Source organism: Vanessa tameamea, chromosome 20 (genome assembly GCF_037043105.1).
Source record: "Vanessa tameamea isolate UH-Manoa-2023 chromosome 20, ilVanTame1 primary haplotype, whole genome shotgun sequence".
Lineage (NCBI taxonomy): Eukaryota > Metazoa > Arthropoda > Insecta > Lepidoptera > Nymphalidae > Vanessa > Vanessa tameamea.
Window position 1 is genome coordinate 10345498 of NC_087328.1, and position 24659 is coordinate 10370156.

General features: G+C 34.8%; 1 protein-coding gene across 1 annotated transcript in view; it reads right to left on the reverse strand.

Annotated features, from left to right (window-relative positions):
• Positions 1 to 16603: 16603 nt before the first annotated feature.
• Positions 16604 to 24659, reverse strand: part of LOC113391456 (homeobox protein Nkx-6.2) — a 54269-nt gene continuing 46213 nt past the window's right edge. Inside the window, exons 5-6 of the mRNA XM_064218149.1 lie at positions 16947 to 17140; positions 16604 to 16793 (exon numbers count right to left, since the gene is read on the reverse strand). Of these exons, the coding sequence (XP_064074219.1) occupies positions 16604 to 16793; positions 16947 to 17140 (384 nt within the window). The remainder of the gene's footprint in view (positions 16794 to 16946; positions 17141 to 24659) is intronic.

Below are 24659 nucleotides of genomic sequence, written 5' to 3' on the forward strand. Positions count from 1 at the left end.
AATTATAGGTTGTAATTTAATTTTCTTGTACATTTATTAAATTTATAATAGGCAAGTGGATACGCGAAGCATTTCAACCGTATAATAATACAGACAATTGTTATATAGTGGAATAAAATGTATGTGAGCGATACACAGCGAGCACAAACATCTACAGCCTGAAATGATTCTGTATTAGTACAGCTGGTAAAACAGTGCTGTCTTTGATAAGATTTTACTATCATTCACCTTATTATTTTTTATTTTAAAATAACTGTTATTTAAATCTTAAGGTATAAACACACGCAGCTAAGGAGTACATAAGGGTACGCGCACACCTCACTCATCTTCATGTAATAAAAAGTAACATTAAAATGGAGTCGTGATTAATAGTGGATCATGTCTCAGTCGTTAAGAGTCGTTATTTATAACATTTTAAAATGTTTTAATGCGTGCCAGCGGAGCTTTATCGTCTCGGACGGGTTTCAAGGGGAATTATTATCAATGTTTTTATTGGTATCGGTGCGTTCGGAATGCGGAGACAACGGCTATTGTTGTTTGTACGGCTCGGTAATTGTATCAGTCGTAGAGCGGGTGATTGTCACTGATCGGTGGTCGGTAACAAGGCTCAGCTTGTACTAATTTGATCCTCGTATTGATAATTTGTTATATTAACTATGTCGTCGTCATATGACGAAGTCGTCTTGACCGATTTCGGTCACGGCGAACAATTTCAAGGAAGACCAATCAAGTATACACACACATATTATACACACACTACTCTCTGTGGTGGACTCTCGTAATCCGACGGGACGGCAAATCCTACAGGACCGGAAAGAGTTCGAGCGCTGGAGCAACGGCTTGACGTGCTTTCCGAGGCACGGGACTCCGTTGTTATTTGTTTGTTTGGCTGTTGCTGAAAATTTTTCGCAATTAAAACTCAATAACTTTTTGTCGGCCCGACCTGGGCTTCGAATCCAGGACCTCAGAATCTACGGCCTGTATTTTACGGTCAGTCATTTTACTAATACAAATCTCAGTAAGCAGTATTAAGTTGTTGACTAGTATCACTGCGTTTCTACATTTCTTGTTTGGTCGTGTCAGTAAAGGAGAGTGTCGTAAGATTGACCTCCAATGTGGGAACTGGCATGGCGGGTATACCTTCTTCTTAAAAAGTACGACTTTGACACGGTGTTCATTATTGTTGTCTTGTAACACTAATGCTATCATTTATGCAATACAAAGACACACATTCACCATAATGTTGAAGTCAAATCAAAGCATATGTATAAATTAAAAGTAAACAAAATCCTAGAAGCTCACTAACAGCGTATTTGTTTAACGTTGTTTTGTATTACACTTTAGTCAAAAAATGTAATTAAATATAAAATGATTGAAATGATTTACAACTACAACTGACATACATTCTTAAAGTTAAAATTGATTACATTATTCCATTAAAGGCGATCATATCTACGACCGACACCTTTCAACCGTAACGTTTACAGATGTGGCTAAAATGACACACTCGCGATTGTGGAACAATGAAACAAACATGTGACCGGTTAATGAGGCTAATGAGCGCGGTGGATTTACGGCTTTATGACGACCTTCGTGGTCGAGTAGTGTGTACACCGGTTTTCATGGGTACGCCACTCCGAGGTTCCGGGTCCGATTCCCGGCCGAGTCGATGTAGAAAAAGTTTATTAGTTTTCTATGTTGCCTTGGTTCTGGGTGTTTGTGGTACCGTCGTTACTTCTGATTTTCCATAACACAAGTGCTTTAGCTACTTACATTGGGATCAGAGTAATGTATGTGATGTTGTCCAATATTTATATTTATTTATTATTAAGGCTTCAAAGGCTTTAAACAATGAGTTTTAGCTATTCGGTGATAGAACATACTAATACTATATAAAAAAATCAGCACTACCTTTTAGTTAGTTAGTTAGTAGGTTTTTTTGTTCTGGTTTGAAGGGTCAGTGAGCCAGAGCAGCAACAGAGGGCTGTGAGGCACAAACGACCTGACATCTTAGCTTCCAAGGTTGGTGGTGCTGACTTATCAGGTTATCTGTTCATACATACATAATAGGTAGAATACTGTTCATACGTACAGAATTCATACATAATATCTTTTATAGTTTAGATACAAAATTGTATGTAAGATTTGTCAATCTCTAAAGTTCAACGAGTCAGAGATTCCGTCATAAGCTTGTTTATTATGTGTTTGGTCATAAATAAGACTCAGATATTATAAATATGCGTATAAAATAAGAAAAAATTAACGAAAACCATTCCAATTTATTCAATTGGAATTTTTTGACATTATACTTTTCAAATTACCCTACATCTTAATTTCATTGTATTATTTTGGTTTAACAATTTGCTGTCTTGACCAATATTGTGGCGAATATATATTGCCTCGATAATCAATTTACGTAATATACACACATATACAATACCTATTTCTTATATATATTTATTTAAATGTATAAAATAGAGCTATTAAAGTCCCACAATTCTCCTAGTCCCTCCAAGAACCAAGATAATCAGCCCAGGCTTGGCTCCGTAATGGCAAAGAGAAGGTCTCTAGCCTTATAGTAGAGAAAGTTAACCAGAGAAATATTTTTCCCTGTATTGATAAAAATCGAATTGTACCAATGTGAAGTCGAAACCTGTAGCCAGTAAATGAAGCATTAAATATTTTTATTTTGTGTTGAGAAATAATTTATAATTAAAGTAGGTAATAAAACAACGGTTACGTTAAACAAAGTTAATGATTTATTTACACAGCTCGTCAGTCGCCACCTGCCGGAGTAATTAAAATTAATTATATAGAACACGCTTCGACACGGATTAAATTTCGTCAATCGTGTTGTGACTTGTGCGCGAAATGTAGTTAGTTCGATTCTTCGGTTAACTTCACGCCGAGTGACGCGTGCTTGTTACCTTTTTTTATAGCGACTTAATGGATCGTGTCAGGATATTTTAAGATCATTTCTATTACTTTATTATATTTTAAGGTTATAAGACAATAAAAGATTATATATGAAACATAAATATTTATTTAGCCATTGTAATAGCTGTAGTAATCGTAATATTGTATCAATTAATAATTACAATAAAACCAATTACCTTAATCAAAATATACTTTATTCAAGTAGGCTTTTACAAGCACTTTTGAATCGTCATTTAACAAACTATTTAAATTAAAGCTACCACCGGTTCGGAATGTAGATTCTACCGAGAAGAACCGGCAAGAAACTCAGTAGTTACTCTTTTTCAATATCCAAAAATACGGTAATGTTAGTTTAATACAATGATGCTAACTTTGTATATACATACAATACTAACTTTGTATAATGATAATTGCAAAAACACAATTCATATAGGTATTCATCAATAATTTAACAAGCAATAACAATTATACTATATCACAAAATTATATCGTACCTTAAATGTTAACACCTTGCTGCTCCAGGAAGTGTAAAGTGTAAAGTGTTCCGTACGGAGCTTCCATCACTTATAAAAGCCTCACTACAAATCACGCGACTCACAATAATGAACAGAAAAGTCAAAGTACCCTCTTATTTAATATCAATGTTATCAACACAATTCAAAAATAACTTAAATTGAATTATTATTATTACAGAATTGATTAAAACATACAAGACATAGTGTAAGCCTTGTTTGTAATTGTCTAATTATTTATTTATTTCTTACTTAATCTGACACGCTCATAAATAATGCTGTGTCATGTTTGTTGTCTCAAAATAGAAGATTAAAACAGGAAGTGTACGAAAATGTTCCACTAAGGTACAAAAAAATCCTTGAGTCGAGTTATTCATGTAGTTTTCATCTGGACAGTTGGACGATCATGTGGTGCACGCATTTCAACCTGGGCTTAGTAAAATAGTTTGCTACGTAACGTCTATAAATTCCGAGGGCCTAGAGGAGAAAATTCAGATGACGCTGCTCCGATTCAGGTTGGAAATATCCTTCAGTGCTCAGAACAAAATGAACTATAGAGAAATTAATCACATGAAAAGACAGCAAGGACTAGAACTCGTAATTATAGATTAAAGGTCACGTATTCTTCCACTGAGCTAACAATGGATTAGCGTTTACTCGATAACAAAAGAATATACAGTTAGACAGGATGGTATATTATTTAGCATATTTGATAAATTTGGTAGTAGGGCTTTGTGCAAGCCCGTCTGGGTAGGTACCACCCACTCATCAGATATTCTACCGCCAAATAGCAGTATTCAGTATTGTTGTATTCCGGTTTGAAGGGCCAGTGTAACTACAGGCATAAGGGACGTCACATCTTAGTTCCCAAGGTTGGTAGCGCATTAGTGATGTAAGGAATGGTTAATATATTTTACAGCGCCATTCTCTATGGGCGGTGGTGACCACTTACTATCAGGTGGCCCATTTGCTCATCCGCCTATCGATATCCTAAAAAAAATAATTAAAAAGCTATTGACTGAGTAATGCAAACCCTGTTGATGCCCACGTAAGTGCAACCCTAGAGGTTCGGGTATCTGAAGGTATCCACAGCTTGAAGATAAACCTTTTATGGATATCCACCATAGCTATATTTTTCGAAATTATAAAATCAATTTATGAAAATACTAGAGAGTAATAATCTTGAAGATTTGTTTGTTGCTCGTGCGCGCATCAGATTCGCGATTTAATTATGTTTCTTGGCAATGCCTCGCCTCGCGAATGGACGCTAATTGACAATTACTGCACCCGACCTGCCCCTTTATTGCCAATCAATATCGCTTTAACAAGTTTCAACATTCAGTTTTGTCTTGAAATAATCAATTATTAAGTATGCACACGCAGAGTCAAATTATGAATGTATGTATTAATTTGTAAAATGAACTTGAAACTTCTTTAATAGGAGAGATTGGCTGCCTGTCACTATCTGTGGGTGCTGATATATTATTAGAGCTGACCATCGCGATTGTCAAATGTAAAGCGCAGCTACTTGTCTATTATATGAAACCTGCTCCGAGACGAGCGAGATCTTCTCGTATAAGTTTCATGTATATTGGCTCAGTATTCTTTCAGTTAGGCATTACAAAAACAGACGTCTTTTCACTCATTAGTGTGTATGGATAGAAGCTGAGGTCGAGTTGCAATGACGCTTTAATTTTTTAAATTTATTTCTACTTACTTGAAAACGCAACGCAGCTTACTACGCAACATATCTCTTCGAATTTTTAACTCAATCGTTTCTACGATAAGAGAATGCATAAAATATACATACAGTAAAAAACAGACACACACACATACAAAAACTTTTAATATTTTTTTATTATCATTTAGAATATTGACTCTATTTTAAATATCAGTCTTAGTGCTGTTTATAACTAATGGCTTAGATTTTTTTATTTAATGTTAGGATTCAAACGATTGTTTTTTTGGTGGTAGGGCTTTGTGCAAACCCAGACCCAGACGGCTAGGTACCACAACTCATAAGATATTTTACCGCCAAACAGCACTCAGTATTGCTGTGTTCCGGTTTGGAGGGTGAGTGAGCCAGTGTAGCTACAGGCACAAGCGACTGTGCCTTGGTGGAGTGCATTGGTGATGTAAGAAATGGTAAATATTTCTTAAAGCGCCATTGTTTATGGCCAGTGGTGACCACATACCATATAAAAAATGCTAAACACACACGGTTTAAACGTATGTGTGTATTTTTATGAGCTAATGAATAATCAAATACTCAGCGAAATTTAAAACAACATTCATATTAATCAAATAGTAATTATCACTTTTATGAACACACAAGTCGAGAGCGACGTATAAGTATAAAAAAACGGTTCCGTCTTTATGTTTCCATCGCATCGCGTCGATGTTTATTGCATTTATTGGTTTACAAGCAAACTTATCAATTTCAATAAAATCGTCCAATATAATGATTTTGATGGCGACCTGTTGTAAGCTCGCGTCAAGTTTATCTCCTTATTGATGAAATGATCGCACCGGCGCGCGGCGCGATGCTGGGAGGAATAATTGACTCATGTTTTATTCTATCTTTATATTGTTTATTCGCACTCCGCTCTGGGCACCACCAACGCGTCATAATATATTCTACCGCCAAGCAGCAATATTTAGTATTGTTGTATTCTGGTTAGCAGGATAGGGCCAGTGTTATTTTAAACAACTTACAAGGTCACAAGGTCTTGGCGCATTGGCAATTTAAGGAATGGTGGAAATTACTAACTGTAGAATTCTTCAGGCGGACAGGCCACATATTCTTCGTTATATGAAGATGGAACTAGCATATAAAATAACGACTCAAGTGAAAACCCCAGTGATAAAATAATTGGTAACTTCAAACTCTAGTAAAAAATAAATAACATTTCATGTGGGGCGTGTCGACGTGACGCTACTGGTCGTACGCTTCTGCTCCATTCAGACTGATACTGAGATTTTAAAGCAGTAAAAAAATCACTTCTATTTATTCGACCTGGGACTCAAACCTTGGATCTACTTGTCTCTATGTCCTTATTGTCTATCTTATTATTCATTAAAATCCTTATTTTTACTATAAAAAAGAGATAAATGTCATCACAAAGCAAGTCCTGTTATCATTTGACGAATCTGCGTCCGTTGATTTAAGATCATGAGCCAATACGCCATAAAACATTAATGCAGGAATGATGACAAAACCTCAATCTATAGCTTTTTATGGTTGATATAAATGTTTGGTTAGGAATCAAATTTCAACTTACAGATTGAAAATGATTAAAATAAATTGTATTATGAACTACAAACTAAATATGTACTAATATTATAAACTCTTCACACTTAAATCGCTGAACCAATTTAGATGAGAATTTTGTATGGAGATAGTTCATCTTATTTTTTCTACTTTTTATAATTTCCCCCCCCAATAAGATGGTGAGCGAAGGTTTGATTTGTAATCCTACAAGCAAGCCTAAGCTAATGAAACAGTTAATAAATCTCGTAATCTCGTTCACGACCAAAACATTGAATCTAATTTGATGCAATTTGCTATGACGCAAGCTTGAACCCCAAGGATGCTACTAGCTGTGCCCACGACTTCTAAGATACTCCTTATTACATCAGCTATCTGTCAGTGAAAGTCCCATCAAAATCAGTTCAGCCGTTCCACAGATTAGCCGGACACTACATAATAAACACCGGATAACAAACAGACAGACAGACAAAAATTGTAAAAAATGTTATTTGGTATAGGTATGTATCGTGTATACATACATATGCATTTAGTAAAAAGTGGTTATTTTAATATTACGAACAGACACTCCAAATTTATTATATGTATAGATTTATAATATTATAACATGTTGTATTCACAATTTAAAAGTTTAATTGATTTTTTATCAATATTGTTATTTAATTTAAACCAAGCAAAGACGGGTTAAAAATATAGTATCTTGTCAAGAATCGAAACGTCTTTCAATCAAACATGATTTGTATTCACGAGCCTTTTGTTTTAGACGATCGTTTCGAGCCGATGTCTTTATTTATTGATCGCTGCAATAAAACACTTAATTGTGTTCTTGTTTTTATTTATGTATGAGTTTCGTGTTGCTTGAGGAATGTGACCGAACCGAATAGTTAAAATTTGAGTTTAAGTACGACTATAGAGAGTCGACCGAGAGTTAGACGAGCAATATGTACTTGTAGGAATTAATTACAATATTTTTAATATAGTCGAGATGCCAGTCGACAACATGTGGTCTACAAACCATGTGATGTTTAGTGCCCTCAAAACTATGAAAGTCAATCTTAAAGAGTTAAATTTGATTCTAAATCATTTGTGGTTTTACATTCACCGCCGGTTTTTAATGACAAATAAAATCAAATATGATCATTTCGTGGCGCTTGTCTGTATAAACTCGCAACCTTCGGTTTTTCTCTCTGGTAAAATGCTCGGGTTCCATCACAGGACACTAATTATTGTAAAAAACAGCTGTTTATTTGAAAAGAGCAACTATGCGAGTTTCTTGCCGTTTCTTCTCGCTGGAAGCTGCTTTCCGAAACGGTGGTAGTATTTTAATATCGACGATTCAAAAACGCTTCATTGTGAAGTTTACTTGAATAAAATTGATTTGATTTGATTTGAAAGTATCCTTAGATCAACGCCTACCGGTACACTGGTATCTCGGTTAAAGTATTCGCTTGTCATCATATAAATGACTTAGTATTAGTTTGTTTTGAGGTTTTATCCATCACATGGAGATTTCCTCGCGATGTTTTCTGACACCGTCGAGACATCAACTTACTTAAAGTTACTCGTATAGTTTTCTATTACATCGACTATTAAAACAAAATATAGACTATAATGATTGAAATTGTGTTTATTATATAAATTTTCTTAATACAAGTAAATAATGAGATATAGAGATTACATCGATTTGTTTTTATTGCGGCTCTTCGTAATAAATTATACGACACTCGTATTTTGATTCTCTGGATTCATTAACTGCTTTGTATAATCGCGTAAATCAATGTTTAAAGCTTTGGTGACTAAGACGGCTTCACATAACACAACTACTGTCTTATCTGCGCGTACGATCGCCTGACATAGGATAGCTTACTAAGATGTCTTATAATGATTTCTAATGACTTCGATTTTCTAACTACTTCATGATTTTCTATGGCTTTGGAAGGTGAGGTGCTCATTGCTGCGGAAAAAAAAATGAACAATTCCTTATATCTTTCATTTTCCTCAGTCAGTGGTAGCCGTACCAATTTTCCGTGCATATAATAATATCAATGTTTCGAACAGTGATTCTTAGGAAGAAAAGTACATGAATATTTTTTGTAGACAATTGCATGATCTACAATTATCGTCCTATGTTTTTTTATGACAACAACCAACTTAAGAGAAATGCAACTAGTGCAGGAAGAGGCTCTTAAAATAAATAGGCTCTTTTCATGAAGGTTCTCAAGTCATATCGGTTCGGACAAATCGGCAAAAAAGTTGCTTCCAAAGTCGTCGTGCGAGGCAGTAAATGCCTTTATAATCGCTGTTCTGGATTTCCAGACATCGATGTGTTGATAGCTGTATGCGAAAAATTGTTAATTATTTATTTTAGCCAGACTATTTAGTATATAAGTATTATCTTAAATGCTTTATTTATTTGAATATTCTATTAATGTGAATACAAGATTTTATTTAAGATAAGAGCGTTGACTTAGTATTTATTGACTTCTAAACAGGATATGTAACAATTATGGATGTTTACTGACATACTCTGTAATTAAAATGGTAGAATAGAGTAACTACTGAGTTTCTTGCCGGTTCTTCTCGGTAGAATCTACTTTCCAAAACCGGTGGTAGCTTTAATTTAATTCAACGTTGTAACATGACGATTCAAAAGTGCTTTTATGAGCCTCCTCGAATAAAGAATATTTTGATTTTAATTTTTGTTTGATATAATACACTGAGAAGGATAAGAGCTGAAATTAAAACATTTCTGTAAATATGTATTAAACAGAACTTTTTCTTTATTACTAAATAGCAGGCATGTTATGGAGCTCCGTGACCTTAGTGCATATGTGCCAGTGAACAGCTCAAAAACCTTATTCCCTTTGAGGATGGGCTAAGGCCCAGCAGTTACAAATTTACAGGTTGTTATGGGAATAGGGAGACGATGTTCCACAGATATCACAAGGGAGATAACATCTTAATTTCGAAGGTTGGTAGCACATTTGCGATGTTATACGTATGCTATTTCATAAAATCTTCTATAAAGGATTTGCTTTCCCATCGAATAATATTATAATATTATGGTGCACACAGACTTGTGCACCATAATATGTCCAGTGCAGTTGATCAGTTTTCCTAAAAGACTTCCTGCGTGACCGTAAAATCGATATATGTATATTATCAATATTTACAAAGAAACAGCAAATTAATAGATTTTTGAAAGAAATGTCAACAGTTATCACAGTGAAGTTACACATACGGTTTGACATGCGTTATAAGATATTCGATATTAATTAGACGCGGTGGGCGGTGCGGGGGTGATCGTAAATCACACGGACAGACGGACGGACGCAGTAAATCTAAGTGAATCACTCGTAGCTTCGGTGATTTTGAATGTTTCACAATACGCTCTTATTCTGTTAATTTAATATTTAGGAAACTTCGTTTGTGAATTGTTATATGTGTCCTATAAAAGGGGGTTAGTTTGTTGTTGTATGTAATTGCAACTTGAAAAGTTAATTTTGTTTGAATATTGCCAGTGTTAACAATTCCATATCCTGGAAAGTACGGAAAATGTTTAGTTCCGAGCCCGGTTTCTCTCGAATCGTATCGCATTTCAGCTACAGTGATCTAAGAGAGTGAGGTAATAGGATTTATCCCTTGTGCTGTTCCTGAGGATATCACTAACTGGTAGCACTATTAACTTATTTATTAACGTAAGAGTTAAACTTATTTGTATACGACTAGCGATTCTAACAGTAGTCGTATACGATGTTTAACATTTGACTTTCGCCCTTTTTCACGAAATCACTCCCAAGAAAGCGATAGTACTGTACTCATACTGTCTCTGAACATCACAACGTGGAAAATAGTTTTCCTGTACAATTGTGGCAATTTTGCGCAGAATTGTTTTTAACTTTGCCATTTAATAATTCGAATCATTTGTAAAAAATACATTGGTAAAAAAGGCATATTATTCGAAACTAGATTATATTGATGATAAAAAAGCGTGGAGTTAATGCTTGTTGATTTCCAGTCAGGAGACATAACATACACATATAATTGTATTTAACTAACATTACTGTATTTTTAGATGTTGAAAAAGAGTAACCACTGAGTTTCTTGTCGGTTCTTCTCGGTAGAATCTACATTCCGAACCGGTGGTAGCTTCACTTAATATGGTTTGTTAAATGACGATTCAAAAAAGCTTGAATAAAGTATATTTTGATTTGATTTGAAAACTAAACAAAGCATGGGATCTGTCAAAATACGGTATCAAACTATGTCTCAGAATAATCTCGTTTCGTGTGTGGCCGAACTCGATGCTAGAACAATAAACATCGACACTTATGCACAAATCCGGTTTAAATTTTATTGTTGTATGTTTTTATATTAACGTTTGTTGGATTAACGTTTCGTGTCCTAATTTTTATCACTTTAACGACTAATAATTTATAACTCTATTCATAGACGCAGAAACGGTGCTCGTAATATTGTCGGAGTCGTATATTTAAGCTTTTTAGTAGTGGTATATTGCTGGCCATCGGACTCATCTCTTACTCTTACTGATCTCTTATAGTTTGGAACTCATTCCGCCACGACCGTTTGGTGTGAGTTGGTGTATACTTATATGAATATCATGTTAATATGATGACTACCTTCACGGATGATCAGAAGATAAATTATAGGCAAAAGTTTACTTTACGTTGTAATCAGGCGATATCTATATTAATATTCTGTTCAATTTCAGACGAATTGGTTCATACGTATCTCATTACCCGCCCGCTGCGTATAAATCTGTACATCGTTACATATTGACCTTATTCGTGAATCCCAGCGCGGTAAGAAATCACACTCCTTCGAATTGCCTAACACACTTACCCGCAGTTTAAAATGGAGTCATAAATAAAAGGTAGAGGCACCTTATCGCTCCAACTGAGCCACAACAAATGAAAGAATGCCACCGTACCCCATACCACGCCGTTCTCACTCCCCCTCCCTGTCTTGCACAGGGGAAAGATCGCCCATCTCTTTTCAACTTGAAACAGTAAAACCCTGTTTTACATTTATAAGTACACGCCGCATTCGCGAGTGACGCCAGGGTACTACCTATATTTCGTGTAATTGAATATGAAATGTAAAGCCTGAGTGATAAGACTGATTTTGATTCGCTCGCGCCGTGGGTGCTGGATCGGTTGCCATAGCGACGGGGGGCCGCGTCGCGATTTTTGCTCGCCTCCTTCGATTGCTGCGAAGGTTTTTCTGATCACTTGCAGTGGAAAGTGGCTGTTATATACTTCGAGGGTTGTCGCAGAGGAAAATATTATGTGATATTTAAAAAAATATTAAGTTTACTTTTCAATTTCTACGTAGTCATTTTTTCTTTTCTAATAGTAAATATTCATTTATTTCCTTTCAATCATACTTTTAAGAAAACATATAACAAAAAAAAAAATGTATAATTGTGTAGAAAATAAAAAAAATGTATTATAAATAAAATAAAATTGGCATATTTATAATGGACATTTTTATGTATTATAGATATATACATAAGGTTACATACTTTTCTGGTAATAATATTGATTTCGAATAACTTTATTTTAATATGAGTAGATCACCATATATTTTTCATAAAGGTCAAGTCTAGTTTTGAAAACATTTTAACTATATGTACAGTTATCAGAAAGTGTCAACCCTACTAGTAGGTTCGATAAACGACGTCGGTACGAATAAATTGTACCGCCTCAAACGTCCCGACAGTTCTGTAGATAGCGATGCCTTCACATACAGTGTGACCCTCGCTTAGTGATCTCCAGCATGTACTGAACCTGCACTTTTATACCTATTCCATCATTTACTATCTTGTATTTAATAGTACAAACATATCATTACTAATATATAAATCTTAACAGTTTGTGTTTTTATTCGCGGCCATACTTATACTGTATTTTATATCATCGCAATTTGGGAAAGGTTTTAAACTATATAACATCTTGCTACGGCCTAAGGGGGCGAACTAGTATCGTTGAATCTACAGATGCTTGTAATAAATAAAACGATAAACCCATATCTTGGCATTTTCTATTATAGATGTGAGGTTGTACACGTATGAGATTGTATTTAAACACTCGAAGCGATACCTACTTGGCTGATTTGAAGCTACGATTATCGGTTAAGGTCCGCTGTCGACTGGACCATCTCGGCTCTTCGTTATATGGTATTATAACATATTCATTTGGATTAGTTTAACACAGTACGTTTCGTTACATTTAGAGATCTGGGTCTAATTCTATTTGCAGATTGTTAGTTTATCCCAATCGTATCGAAACATAATCGTTTTTATTCAGCGGGTTTCCTATTCTGCAAACGCAATGTCCGAGTTGCGGTTCGATCAAAATTGTATCGGAATATAATCGGGATCGTATTGTAAATGTTATAAACAAGCATAAATATCCTCAGTTACAATTAAATTAAGTTTTTTTTTGTAAGGAATAATGGCAGTTGATGAATAAAATCTTTTATAGATTCAATAGTGCATGGTTTGTGCAATGCTTTACGGGCCGCCTAGCGATGTAAAAAGTCGCAGGATCTATTCTGAACCCTTAGGATATTGCCGTACCCACTCCTAACACAAGTGATAAGCTTGAAAGGATGGGTAAATAGGAATATTAGTAATTCCTTAATTCAATTGGGGCACTGCTAATATACTTAAAATATAATAATCGGATTACCGCTACAGGTTTGTAGAATTGTCTAGCCTTCTTTTTTGTATTATAATAGGAAGAAATTATATACGGTACAGCGATAAAACGATGACTATGTATTTTAACAGACTTATAAATGAGCTTAAAAATTATATGATTAGATTAAAATGGGCCGACCAATTTAGATGGTCTATTCCATTATATACTTTTGTTTAAATGTTTCCTACTAATTTGTATTTATATGTCGTAAGAGCCTGCCAGTTCATCCTTATTAAGATAACATAACTCTAAGAGAAGCTATCCGATATGGCTGAGAGGTTTTAAAACTCCTAAAACAAAGAATGATTGTTTTCAGAGAATTTGAAGAATATCTTTGCTGAATTCGGTTTATAGGCAAACGCTGACATAACTATAAAGTTTATATTACAGAATCGTATTCGGAAGATCTAGTTCACTAAGATTTACGCGGTAAATCCGCAAGAACATGTTATAAAAAGGATAAAAATTAATATGAGAGCGATTATTTTAACGAGTTATTTACAACAGTATATTACAACACCAGGTGTGTTGATCAATTGACTTGATTCGATGAATTCGAGGAATATATGTATGTATTTGTTTATAAAAACCTTTGGGTAGTACTTTAATTATGTCTTCGAACTACTATTATAATGATATCAATTCAAACCCCATTTCATAATACTTTGTGGAACAATCCCTCAATTCAAAATCAGGTGTGTTGATCAATTGACTTGATTCGATGAATTCGAGGAATATATGTATGTATTTGTTTATAAAAACCTTTGGGTAGTACTTTAATTATGTCTTCGAACTACTATTATAATGATATCAATTCAAACCCCATTTCATAATACTTTGTGGAACAATCCCTCAATTCAAAATAAAGCATTTAAAGTGTGATGAAAACATTTTGCAAAAGTAACGAATAGATTCTGTTGCTCAATCGTACTCAGCATATGAAAGAGATATCGACTCTAGGAATTTAATTTATAAGAACAACAGACAATTCGCCTTTGAGTTATCTGTTTAAATGCCTTATATTAGCGGCGTTTTCTTAAATATTTTTTAAATAAATATAGAGACATTATAAGCAACCGCCTAACTTGTAAAGCCTTGTGTGAATCTGACATTAACATAAAACACGATAAAGCCTGTTCCAATCGAAGGCGTAAAGATAAACAAACCTCAGATTTGCATATTCTGCCATTTGCTAATAACTCTGATTAATATATCTTTATTTATCAGCACCATACCACGAACTTCCCTACTTTAATTTTCCTTTAGGAGATACCGTAACAACGTAACGCTGGCGATGTCTTTTTTCACGAATCCATAATGAACACCACAGATTAGCAACTAATCAGAACCAATAATCAAATGTCGCGTCGAAAAATGTCAAAGATCTTGTTTTCACTCCTGTGATTAGAATTTAAGGCTGTACTAAAATGTCCGGTCATTAAAAGCGTGACGTGTTCTGTCGCTAAAAATTGCGAAAATTTACTTATTAAATGTAGATTTGTACTGCACCTTCGCGGCCCGATTATAAGTAATAATGATTAGTAGGAGGGCTTCAAGGTCATGTTTCGAGTAGGGCTAGTTTCACAAGTAAAACGAAAAGCATATTTTGCTAACTGTTTATTTCAACCACATCACGTAGACTCTCCACGCTCAAGTACTTTTTAATGTATGAACTATTTAATAGAATCACTTTTGAGCCAATATTATATTCATCAACACAGATTATATCCGAAGACAGATAACATACACAAACGAGACAGATAAAAAATACACATTATATGTATAAGGTAAAAAATATATTGGACATTTTTAAACCACCTTCGTGAATCGCAATCTATTTTTATACATTTTTAGTTTAATAATGTTATTAAATGCAATATTCGAAATATCGAAAGAAATGCGTGTAGGTGAGTGTGTTAGCGAGTTGTTTTTTTTTTTTTAAATTAGACACTAGAAGTTTTTTACAAGGTAAAGAACTATTATCACTCAACCTATAATCAAGTATATATACTTATTATTTAGTACATATAATAATATAATATTGGCTCAGTTATAATAATATAGTATGTTAATTTGTCTTTTTATGAATAGTGATTGTTCTTATAATAGCATTTACAGGCGATTTCTTTATTTATTTTCTTTTTAGGAACTGAATTAATCGATCGACGTTATATCTGAATGTAACGTTAGAAAAAAAAATTAACATTTTAATTATTTTGTTACTCGTACCCTACACATAATCAAAGTTTTAATCATAAATTTAATTATATTTTATACTTGTATTTGTATAAAGTATATTTCCTTGTATTGTTGAATGTTATTCGCTCACGTTTTGTGGATATTAGAACTGTAAGTTTATTTATAGTCTAAATGAATGGCAATATTTACAGCTGTGCTCTGTCGTGTACCGTCAGCAGTAAAACTATATTAATTTATAAAACAATAAAACTTTTAATACTCTTTTGTTACAGATAAAAACTATAATATGGCAGTTTAGAAATTAAATATATTTCAGTTTTGTTGCTGACGGTACTGCAGAATCTCTCGCGTGGTCATCTCTACTACAATAGTTAAATTCGTTTAAATATCTTTTTACATTATAATGCCTTAATTATACAATATACAGAACATATTGCGTATGAATCCCAGTAATGACGTTTCTTTGCAATAATCATAGAAAAATCAGACCGCACTGGCCTCAATAAAAAAAAAACAAACTCAGCGCACAGATGCGTACCGGCCAAGTTCAAAACCAGGTTTGCTTGTGAAAATTAGAAAATTTATATTTATTCAGTAAATATGTTTTATGTTGGCGAAGAAACGTCACGTTAAAGTACTACTTTAGACATTGGCACCGAGAATCTCATATAATGTACAGAATCTTATAACTAGTAACGCGACGAAATCCTTTGTAAAATCTAATTAATATAATAAATTACTTAATATTATCACATAGCTAGTGTATATTTACAGAGCTTTTATTTTAATTATAATCCTAGTATCTATTTATTTATACAAAGCGTTTTATTAGCGACCACAGATAACAAGACATTACAGAAAATTAAAAAATGGAGTAATAAATTTATTTGAGTTAAAAATATATTTGTAACGACTCAAAGACTTGAAACACTTTAAATGATATATTCGGATCGCCTGTGGCCTCAAAAGTGGTAGTACGCAAAGTTTATCGGCTGACTGTTGTCCTCGGCGTTGTCGTTCACGTTAAGATTAAGGTTGTCGTCACTGTCCACCGACTCACTCGTCTTCGTCTCACGAATGTCGTCGAACCTGTTCACCCTGACGTGCCAGTTCGACAGATCGAACGGCACGTCGCTGGAGTCCTTGCACATTCTAGAATAATCGTAATTGTAATAAAAGTTATCGTAACGGTCACTCGCGTATTTGGCACTCGCGTCTGTATTGTCTCTTTGGAGCGGGGCAAGGCCCGGGTCGGGCGCGCGGGTCGGGTCGGGCCGAGCCGTGTCCGCGCCGGGGTCGGATCACTGGCGGTGGTGCGGCATGTGCAGGTGCAGGTCGAGGCGCGGCCGCTTGGCGTCGTCGTCGTCGCTGCACGGGTCGGCCTCGTGGGACTCCTGCTCGTCGCACTCCTCGCCGAGCTCCTCTTGTTTGCGTTTCGCGGTCGCCATTTCGGCGGCGTGCTTTTTTCGCCACTTCGTTCTTCTGTTTTGGAACCAAACCTGACGAAAGAGAACGCGTCTTTAGAAACAAATACTTAAACACTCTTTTTACCTTTTTTATGAGCGATACAACAATAAAGACTTTTGAGGAATAAAATAGTTTATGTTACGAAGGTATAACGGTTTCCAAAGGGTAGCATAAGATTTTACTTGTGTATTTGGCGATCAAAGTTTTATAGTTGGCCAACAAAATTCCAGAATCATCCAGCCATAATTTGGCCAAAACTCAAACAAAAGGTGCTCAGATGAGCGCAGTGTAAAGCGACATTTTACATTTGGAAACGAGCCACTAAACTCCATGTTTGCTTCCCTGAAAGCCAAATATAAAGAGCGGGTCAACATTCCCCGCGCCATGTGAACCTAATCTGTACGACCGACATCATAATGCCTCATTAAATACCGCCTTTAAGTCGCAACCGGGAGGTGGTACATCTCTTTCCTCCGCACAAAATCTTGTTGCGCGCGATAAAGACAACGATAGTAGCCATGTTCTACGGTAATTAAGGGTCGTTTTGCAAATTACACGGTACTTAACCAGCCATATAACACTCATTAATCACCGAGACGGGGCGTCTGGTGTCTCGTTCGCGCGCACGGGTCGGGCCCTGTCGCGGGCCTCGTCGCACCGGCTCGGGCGGTAGACAGGAGTTTAATTAGGTCATAAATACATTTTCATGATTAGAGCGGGCTCGAAAGGTTGTCGATCCCGCACTTAGCAGCGGCTGATGGTGCGGAGGCTGCGAGCCTTCGACGTCTAATAAAGCGATCTGCATTGAGTCGGGGTCGTTATCGTTTATATCCTTTGTTATTTGTCACTTTATTTTTATTCCCGTCGTAATCTCGAGGGTTATTAAAACGGACTCCTTTTGATTTCCAAGCTAAAATATTTACTATGTATGTACAAATCAAATAGCAATTGACTATCATTAATATCCCTTCATCATCCTTCGGTATCATTCCATCCCTTCAGGTGTCATTTGACAAAAATATTTTGTACTTTAGTATAATTATTACGAGTTATAGTATTTATAGAAATATTCAACTATTACATCTTTAAGAATTACTTTAGTGAAACGTTTTACGAAAAAAAAAACAAGGAACCACATAGAGGCCAATTTAAATATCAACCAAAAATACCACAACATCCTCATATCCACATATAAAACAAACTGTAGAATAATTGTACATTATTTAGTAGTAACGAGCCCCCGGAATACGGCTCCGAAACATAATTGTATGTCGCAAGATGTTAACATCTCGTAGCGAGCAGTTACACGGCTTAATCGTCATCTCGGTGTTGTCGATGGCGCCTCGTTATATTACTTAAACGTTATTTGAGATTCTGAGCGGAGAGGTTATAATTAATGTACAAATACGATTATTTCACACAATATTTGAATATTTTTTTATGTATGTAATCCTTTTAAAGCCATTATTTTTCTTCGTTTAACTTTTTTTGTATTTGACAGCGGTTTAACCTAACCTAATTGTTGGAGACACGTTTACATTACAAGCAATGTTTTTTTTTTATAATTAAATTGCTAATGAGTGTGGTATGTGTTACAAACTTACATGAACATCTGCATTGCGTTTCGACTTTATTTTATGTAACGAATATAACGATTAAAAAGTAACAAGCGTGTCACAGACTGTACATATGTAATCATAGTTATGTAAATATAGTAGTCTATAGTAAATACCCATAGAAGATGAAACAGAAGTAATATCACGGATTGATTCCGCACTGATTGCGTTCGCGAAAATAAAACTAACAGCGAAACAACATGGCGGCTATAAAAAAGCGTAGGAACAAAACAAGATTTACAACTACCCATGCCTACGCGTTGTATTCGGGCGTTCAGTTTTATTATTGTTGCGCACACGGAATACAACAGCGCTGGATCTTTGAGTTTGATGCATAGGCATCGGTGGTCTAGTTACCAGGTTTGAACGCTGTATATAACCAAGGTCATAGGTTCAAATCGCCGATATTTCTAAGTAACTGTTTGATTTTAGGAAGCTCTAAATTGGCTCGTGTACTAGACCCGATTTAATTTTTAATGTGCCTTTCAAAATATTTTGTTTGTCGTTTGCAAATAGCTGCTGTTTATTCGTTATGATTACAATCTGAAAATAAAATTGTAGAAAATGTATGTAATTTTAAATCAATCAGCGTACGAATACGTAATTATAATCCTTATATATCTGACTAAATACTTTACGCAGCGTAAAGCGCTTCACGTTATTTTATGAACTAAGACAGTCGTGTCGTGTCGCGAATGTGCGCAGCGCCTTGGATTATCATTGCTCCATTTATTTTTACGAGACGGATATGCGTGGAAACATGCCTTTTGTTTCACTTTTACATTTAAAGCCTAACTTTATACGATATCATGTAAATAACCATAAACTTGACTCGTTGTCTTTGTGTTTCATAATAAAATATTTTAATTTGTGTAATAAATTGTTTATTATCTTTTATTTGACTGTCTACATAGTACATAATAGGTTTTAATAGTATTTAGTATAACGTTTAAGTTAGTTGTACATATATAATAAAGGTGATATTTATTTCAATTCAATTAAATTTTTAAATAATACAATCTTCTGCCTTCCATATATATATAACGGGGCGAGGTTACTTTGATTGTTGATTTGGATAATTAATGAATAGTTGGCAATAATGTTAGATGGCTGATTTACTTTTAAGAGCGGGTCACCCGAATGGAGTTGTAAGTGTCATGGCAACGCGAGTCGTTATGTTTCGACAAGCTACTCGAATGCGATGGTTGCTTGCAAACGCATTTGCTCTTAATCGAGATGAATTATTAGTCTTCCAAATGTCGGATCAATCCCCGAACCCAACTGTTCGGCATCCTGCTCCTCCGACATATACATATGTATATATATCTAACTACGACTCATATTACAGTTGTTATTGCACCGACCCCGTAAAGTGCGCAGAGTCCACAAGTACCAAATACCTAAGTGATCTGCATTTTTTGTTTTAATAATGATATTAAATAGTAAGTCACTATTATTATCAAAATTATTTTATTGATTATGGATCTTCGGAAAAATGACGTTTTGAACGTCAACGAGCCCGATATCGGAGGTTTGCAAGTAAAATTAAAGTGGATGTAAGTACTTAGTGGAATAGTGTTGTATTATAAATAAATACATATTAATCGATAGTTTTTAGTGGCGCACAATATAGTTATGCTGTTAGCAAATCGCATGGAATACGTAAATCTAAGATTTGTTTATATTCATTCCATCTTCGATTGGAATAGACCATACGTAGGGATGCTTACGCTGTCACTAAACCTAGTGTAATCAAACTAATCATCTTTTTGAGTTCCTTACTCCACATATTAGTGTTGTAGTTTATACATAAAAAAAAATTAAAATTATTATTATAATAATTTATTATTAGTGGAGTATATTTACGTCACATTACGGACTAACATTTTAACTGATGATCTTAGCTATTAACTTACTGCCTACTAGCAAACTATTAATAAGATTAGAAACTTTAATTCCCCGACGTATTCTTAAATTAGTTTATTTTCAATAAATATTCATTAACAATAACATTTGAAATTAACTGCATGAATTGGAATGGATGGAGTCTCATTAGAGTGAATACGACTGCAGTATAAATATTTGTATAAAATTGAACAGGCGATGTATAAGTATAAGTTGTTTATTTATCGTCACAACGGAAACCGGTAATACTTAGATGTATAATAAAACTACAAGAAGTAGACCGGAGTGAACAGGCGAGGGTCGTCGGGTGTCGTCAAACATACGCCTGTTTATTATTATATTTACGACCGAACGAGAATCTTCGCAATAATATTATTACATTTATTATTATTTTCCACTGTTCCATTATACCCCGAGTCACCCGAGCCCCTGTATTCAATTACTTAAGTGCTAAAAGACGAACATCGACACGTATAACTGTCTCCCTCCGTCGCCTCACTTAAAATAAACGCTATCTCATTCGCGCGGGGAGGGTCGGGATAATTATATGAATATCTATTATTTTTCACGAGAACTTCGTGATGGTCGATAGGTAACGCTTTCGGTGGCGTCGAATAAAAACGTCTTAGCGGCCATGTTTTCTTTTGGGTAATTATTTTGAATGAGAAGTTGAATGTTTGTGTCTTGTAACGGTTTTATTGAAGCGTCAATTGATGCTGTGCTCATAAAGTGAATTATTAACAATGAGAGATTTAATAACCTTCCATTGAGCAATGGGATAAAATATTGTAAGTATGGTACTCATTAAAAATAGTAATTTAAATCTCATTAATGTTATACATGCATACATTTTGATATTTGTTATTAGGGCTAATCTTAGACGGTCAGCGGAATTTAGAATTGAGTCATGTATTATATGACTCCTGTGTGTGGAGCGCACCTCAGTCAGCACATACAATTAATTTTATTCAGAAATTTGCATCGTTCCTAACGACGTCATACATGTATCGCACGTAATAAACATTATCATCTGAAATTGTCAGACTTTAAGCTACCACGTGCCAGAACACAGTATAAAATTTAACGTAAAGTGAAGTGAAGTTTCTTGGTGGTAGGGCTTTGTGCAAGCCCGTCTGGGTAGGTACCACCCACTCATCAGATATTCTACCGCCAAATAACAGTATTGTTGTGTTCCGGTTAGAAGGGTGAGTGAGCCAGTGTAATCACAGGCACAAGGGACATAACATCTTAGTTCCCAGTGTTGGTGGCGCATAGGTGATGTAAGGAATGGTTAATATTTCTTACAGCGCCTTTGTCTATGGGCGGTGGTGACCACTTACCATCAGGTGGCCCATATGCTCGTCCGCCAACCAATGCCATAAAAAAAAAAAATAAGTGTATATTAATTAAAATATAATTCAAATAATATTAAACGTATTGTAATTGTGGTATAATTAAATTGCACTTATTGTAAAGGATGCTATGACACCCTGTATATACTTTGTTGGATGTCCAAACAATAGATTCGAGTCATCAATCAAAAAAGTCCGCCATTTTGTGCCTAGCGAATAAAATGCAGCTCGCGACTCGTGTATTTCATTTTTTTTTATCCAGCGGCCATTAGTGAGCGCCATCGATCAAACACACAATTCCAATTTACCTATCGGCCACAAATTCTTCAAAACGACTGCGATACACGAATAAAGATAAAAATTAAATTGAGTACGCGTGGCGCGGTTTTTTAATCTGTGTATCGCGTTGGGGATGTGAGCTTTATGTATCCGTAAATAATTATAGTGTATCTCCTCACTGTATAACGTTGTAGAGAACAATTATTCTCGTATTAATGTCAATCAAATAAAATTGTCTTTGTGATTCCGAAATAATAGTCACATCGGAACTGCTTAAGAATATTATATAAATATTTGACAGCAATAGAGTTATACTATAAAAACAATTTCGAAACTCATCGCAGAAGACGATCGTAAAATGTCAGAAAGTTATATGCGACATTGACTACAACAATGAAAGGACCCACGCATCACAACAGCGTGAAAACGTATGTAGTACGTAGTAGTATATAGTCCTGGGTAACTAAGATGTTATGTCAATTGTGTTCTTGCAGGATGTAGCGCTGGTGATGCTACTTGTGCGATGTGCACATTTTGACATAATAATAATATCCGAAATCAGTAAATATACATATGATGACGATTTGTTAATATAAGTATATCTGATGAAAAAATAATATAAGTGACAAAAAACTAATATTTAAATTATAGAGAATAAGATATTTCTTAAAAACTAAGTAAGTAAAAGTACTTACTTAGTTTTTAATGGTATAATAATAACTTTTTTTCAGAACAAATTTACGCGAGTTCCCTTTTGTTATACTTATAGTATGGTCTCTGTTGATAGAATTATTTTATTTACTTTATTTATTGAATAAATAAAGTAAAATTAGAATATGTTTTAAACACAACTGTTCAATTGCTGACTAGAAAGCAATAAGTTATTAAATATTTATCGAAAACTATTTTGCAGAAATTTTGGCAATCTTCGTACTCTGTCTAGCTAAGCCAGTTTATCAGATTGGTTTACGTTTATTAGTCACCGCTTCGTTCCCTTGAAAGTGTAATTATTATACCCGGATCACTTAACATGCTGGGCTTTTCGATTAGGATTCACGTGTTCCACTCGCCCAGGTCGGCTCTCAGTACCGTAGAACCTGCCTCAATAAAACGGAGCAGTACCTACATCCAATATAGGACTCATAGTTCGTGAATTTATCTGTTTCGTCCTCACAAACTCTCCCGCTCGAATATAGATAGATACGTCAAATCAAGTATCAGAATCGTCAGGCAGCGAGCACACAGAACATTACCGGGACAAATCGCGGCGGCTATTAAAAGCGGCGGCCGATAAGGCGTGACAAATGACGCGCGCTAATGATGTTCGGCTTAGCGCGCTACGTTTGGAAACGCCCTAAGCTTCTGTTGGGTTATTGAGACCGCTCGATGTGATTCAACCCTTTTTAAGCGAGTACACTTAAAACGATTGTCTTCATGTGACGGATTTGGTTTTGTTTGTTGTAGGAGTATAAACCTAATTATAAAGCTCAATCGAACGATTAAGGAGGTTTATTTTTTTTTTAACGTAAAGATAGACTGAGCAATGGTCTACCTAATGTTAAATAGGCATAACCGCCACATTTACGTTGGCACTTTAAGAAATATTAATCATCCCTTACATCACAGGAACTAAGTAAGTACAATGACTGACTATCACATTCATTCATACACACACGACAACATCATTATTGTTGTTGGGCGGTGGAATAAGCGAGAATTATATGAAGAATTAACTTAAATAATAAGTTATTATACTCCTATATATACATAAAACTTACCCGTGTTTTATCTTTAATTTTAAACACAATGTTAATTCAATTTTAATATAATTTAAAATGGCATCATATATTTATAATTGTAATACGCCATTATACATATAGATACATAAGCGGATAAATAAATCATTCATCATAACTTTCTGAATATCAATACAAAAAACTAGACTTTATGTATTTATGGCAATTTTTGGTTTTATCGAAACTCAGTAGGTACGTACTAATAGTGTGTAGACGGCCTTGTGTATTTTCAGTAAGTGAGATTGATCTGACTATCTATTAGTTTCGGTTGAGGCAAAATAAACAAGTACCTCAGGTCATAAAAGGGTTATTTTTTACGAGAGGATTTTCCTTTATCTGCATTTGAACCCATAAATCATAAAAGGATTAGAATGGCGGCTACAAATTTGCCGTTATTAAAAAAACTCATTTGCAAATTTCGAAAGACAAGAAGATATTAAAGCGATAAACTTAATTATCTACAATTTGGACGAAGGGCCGAAAGAGGGGGGAACCCTTTTGTTTTTTTTTAAGACGTATAAAAATGTTAATGAAATACATTTAAAGATAGCAACACTTGAACGCGCAATATGAAAAGTATATATTTTGTCGTTCTAATATATT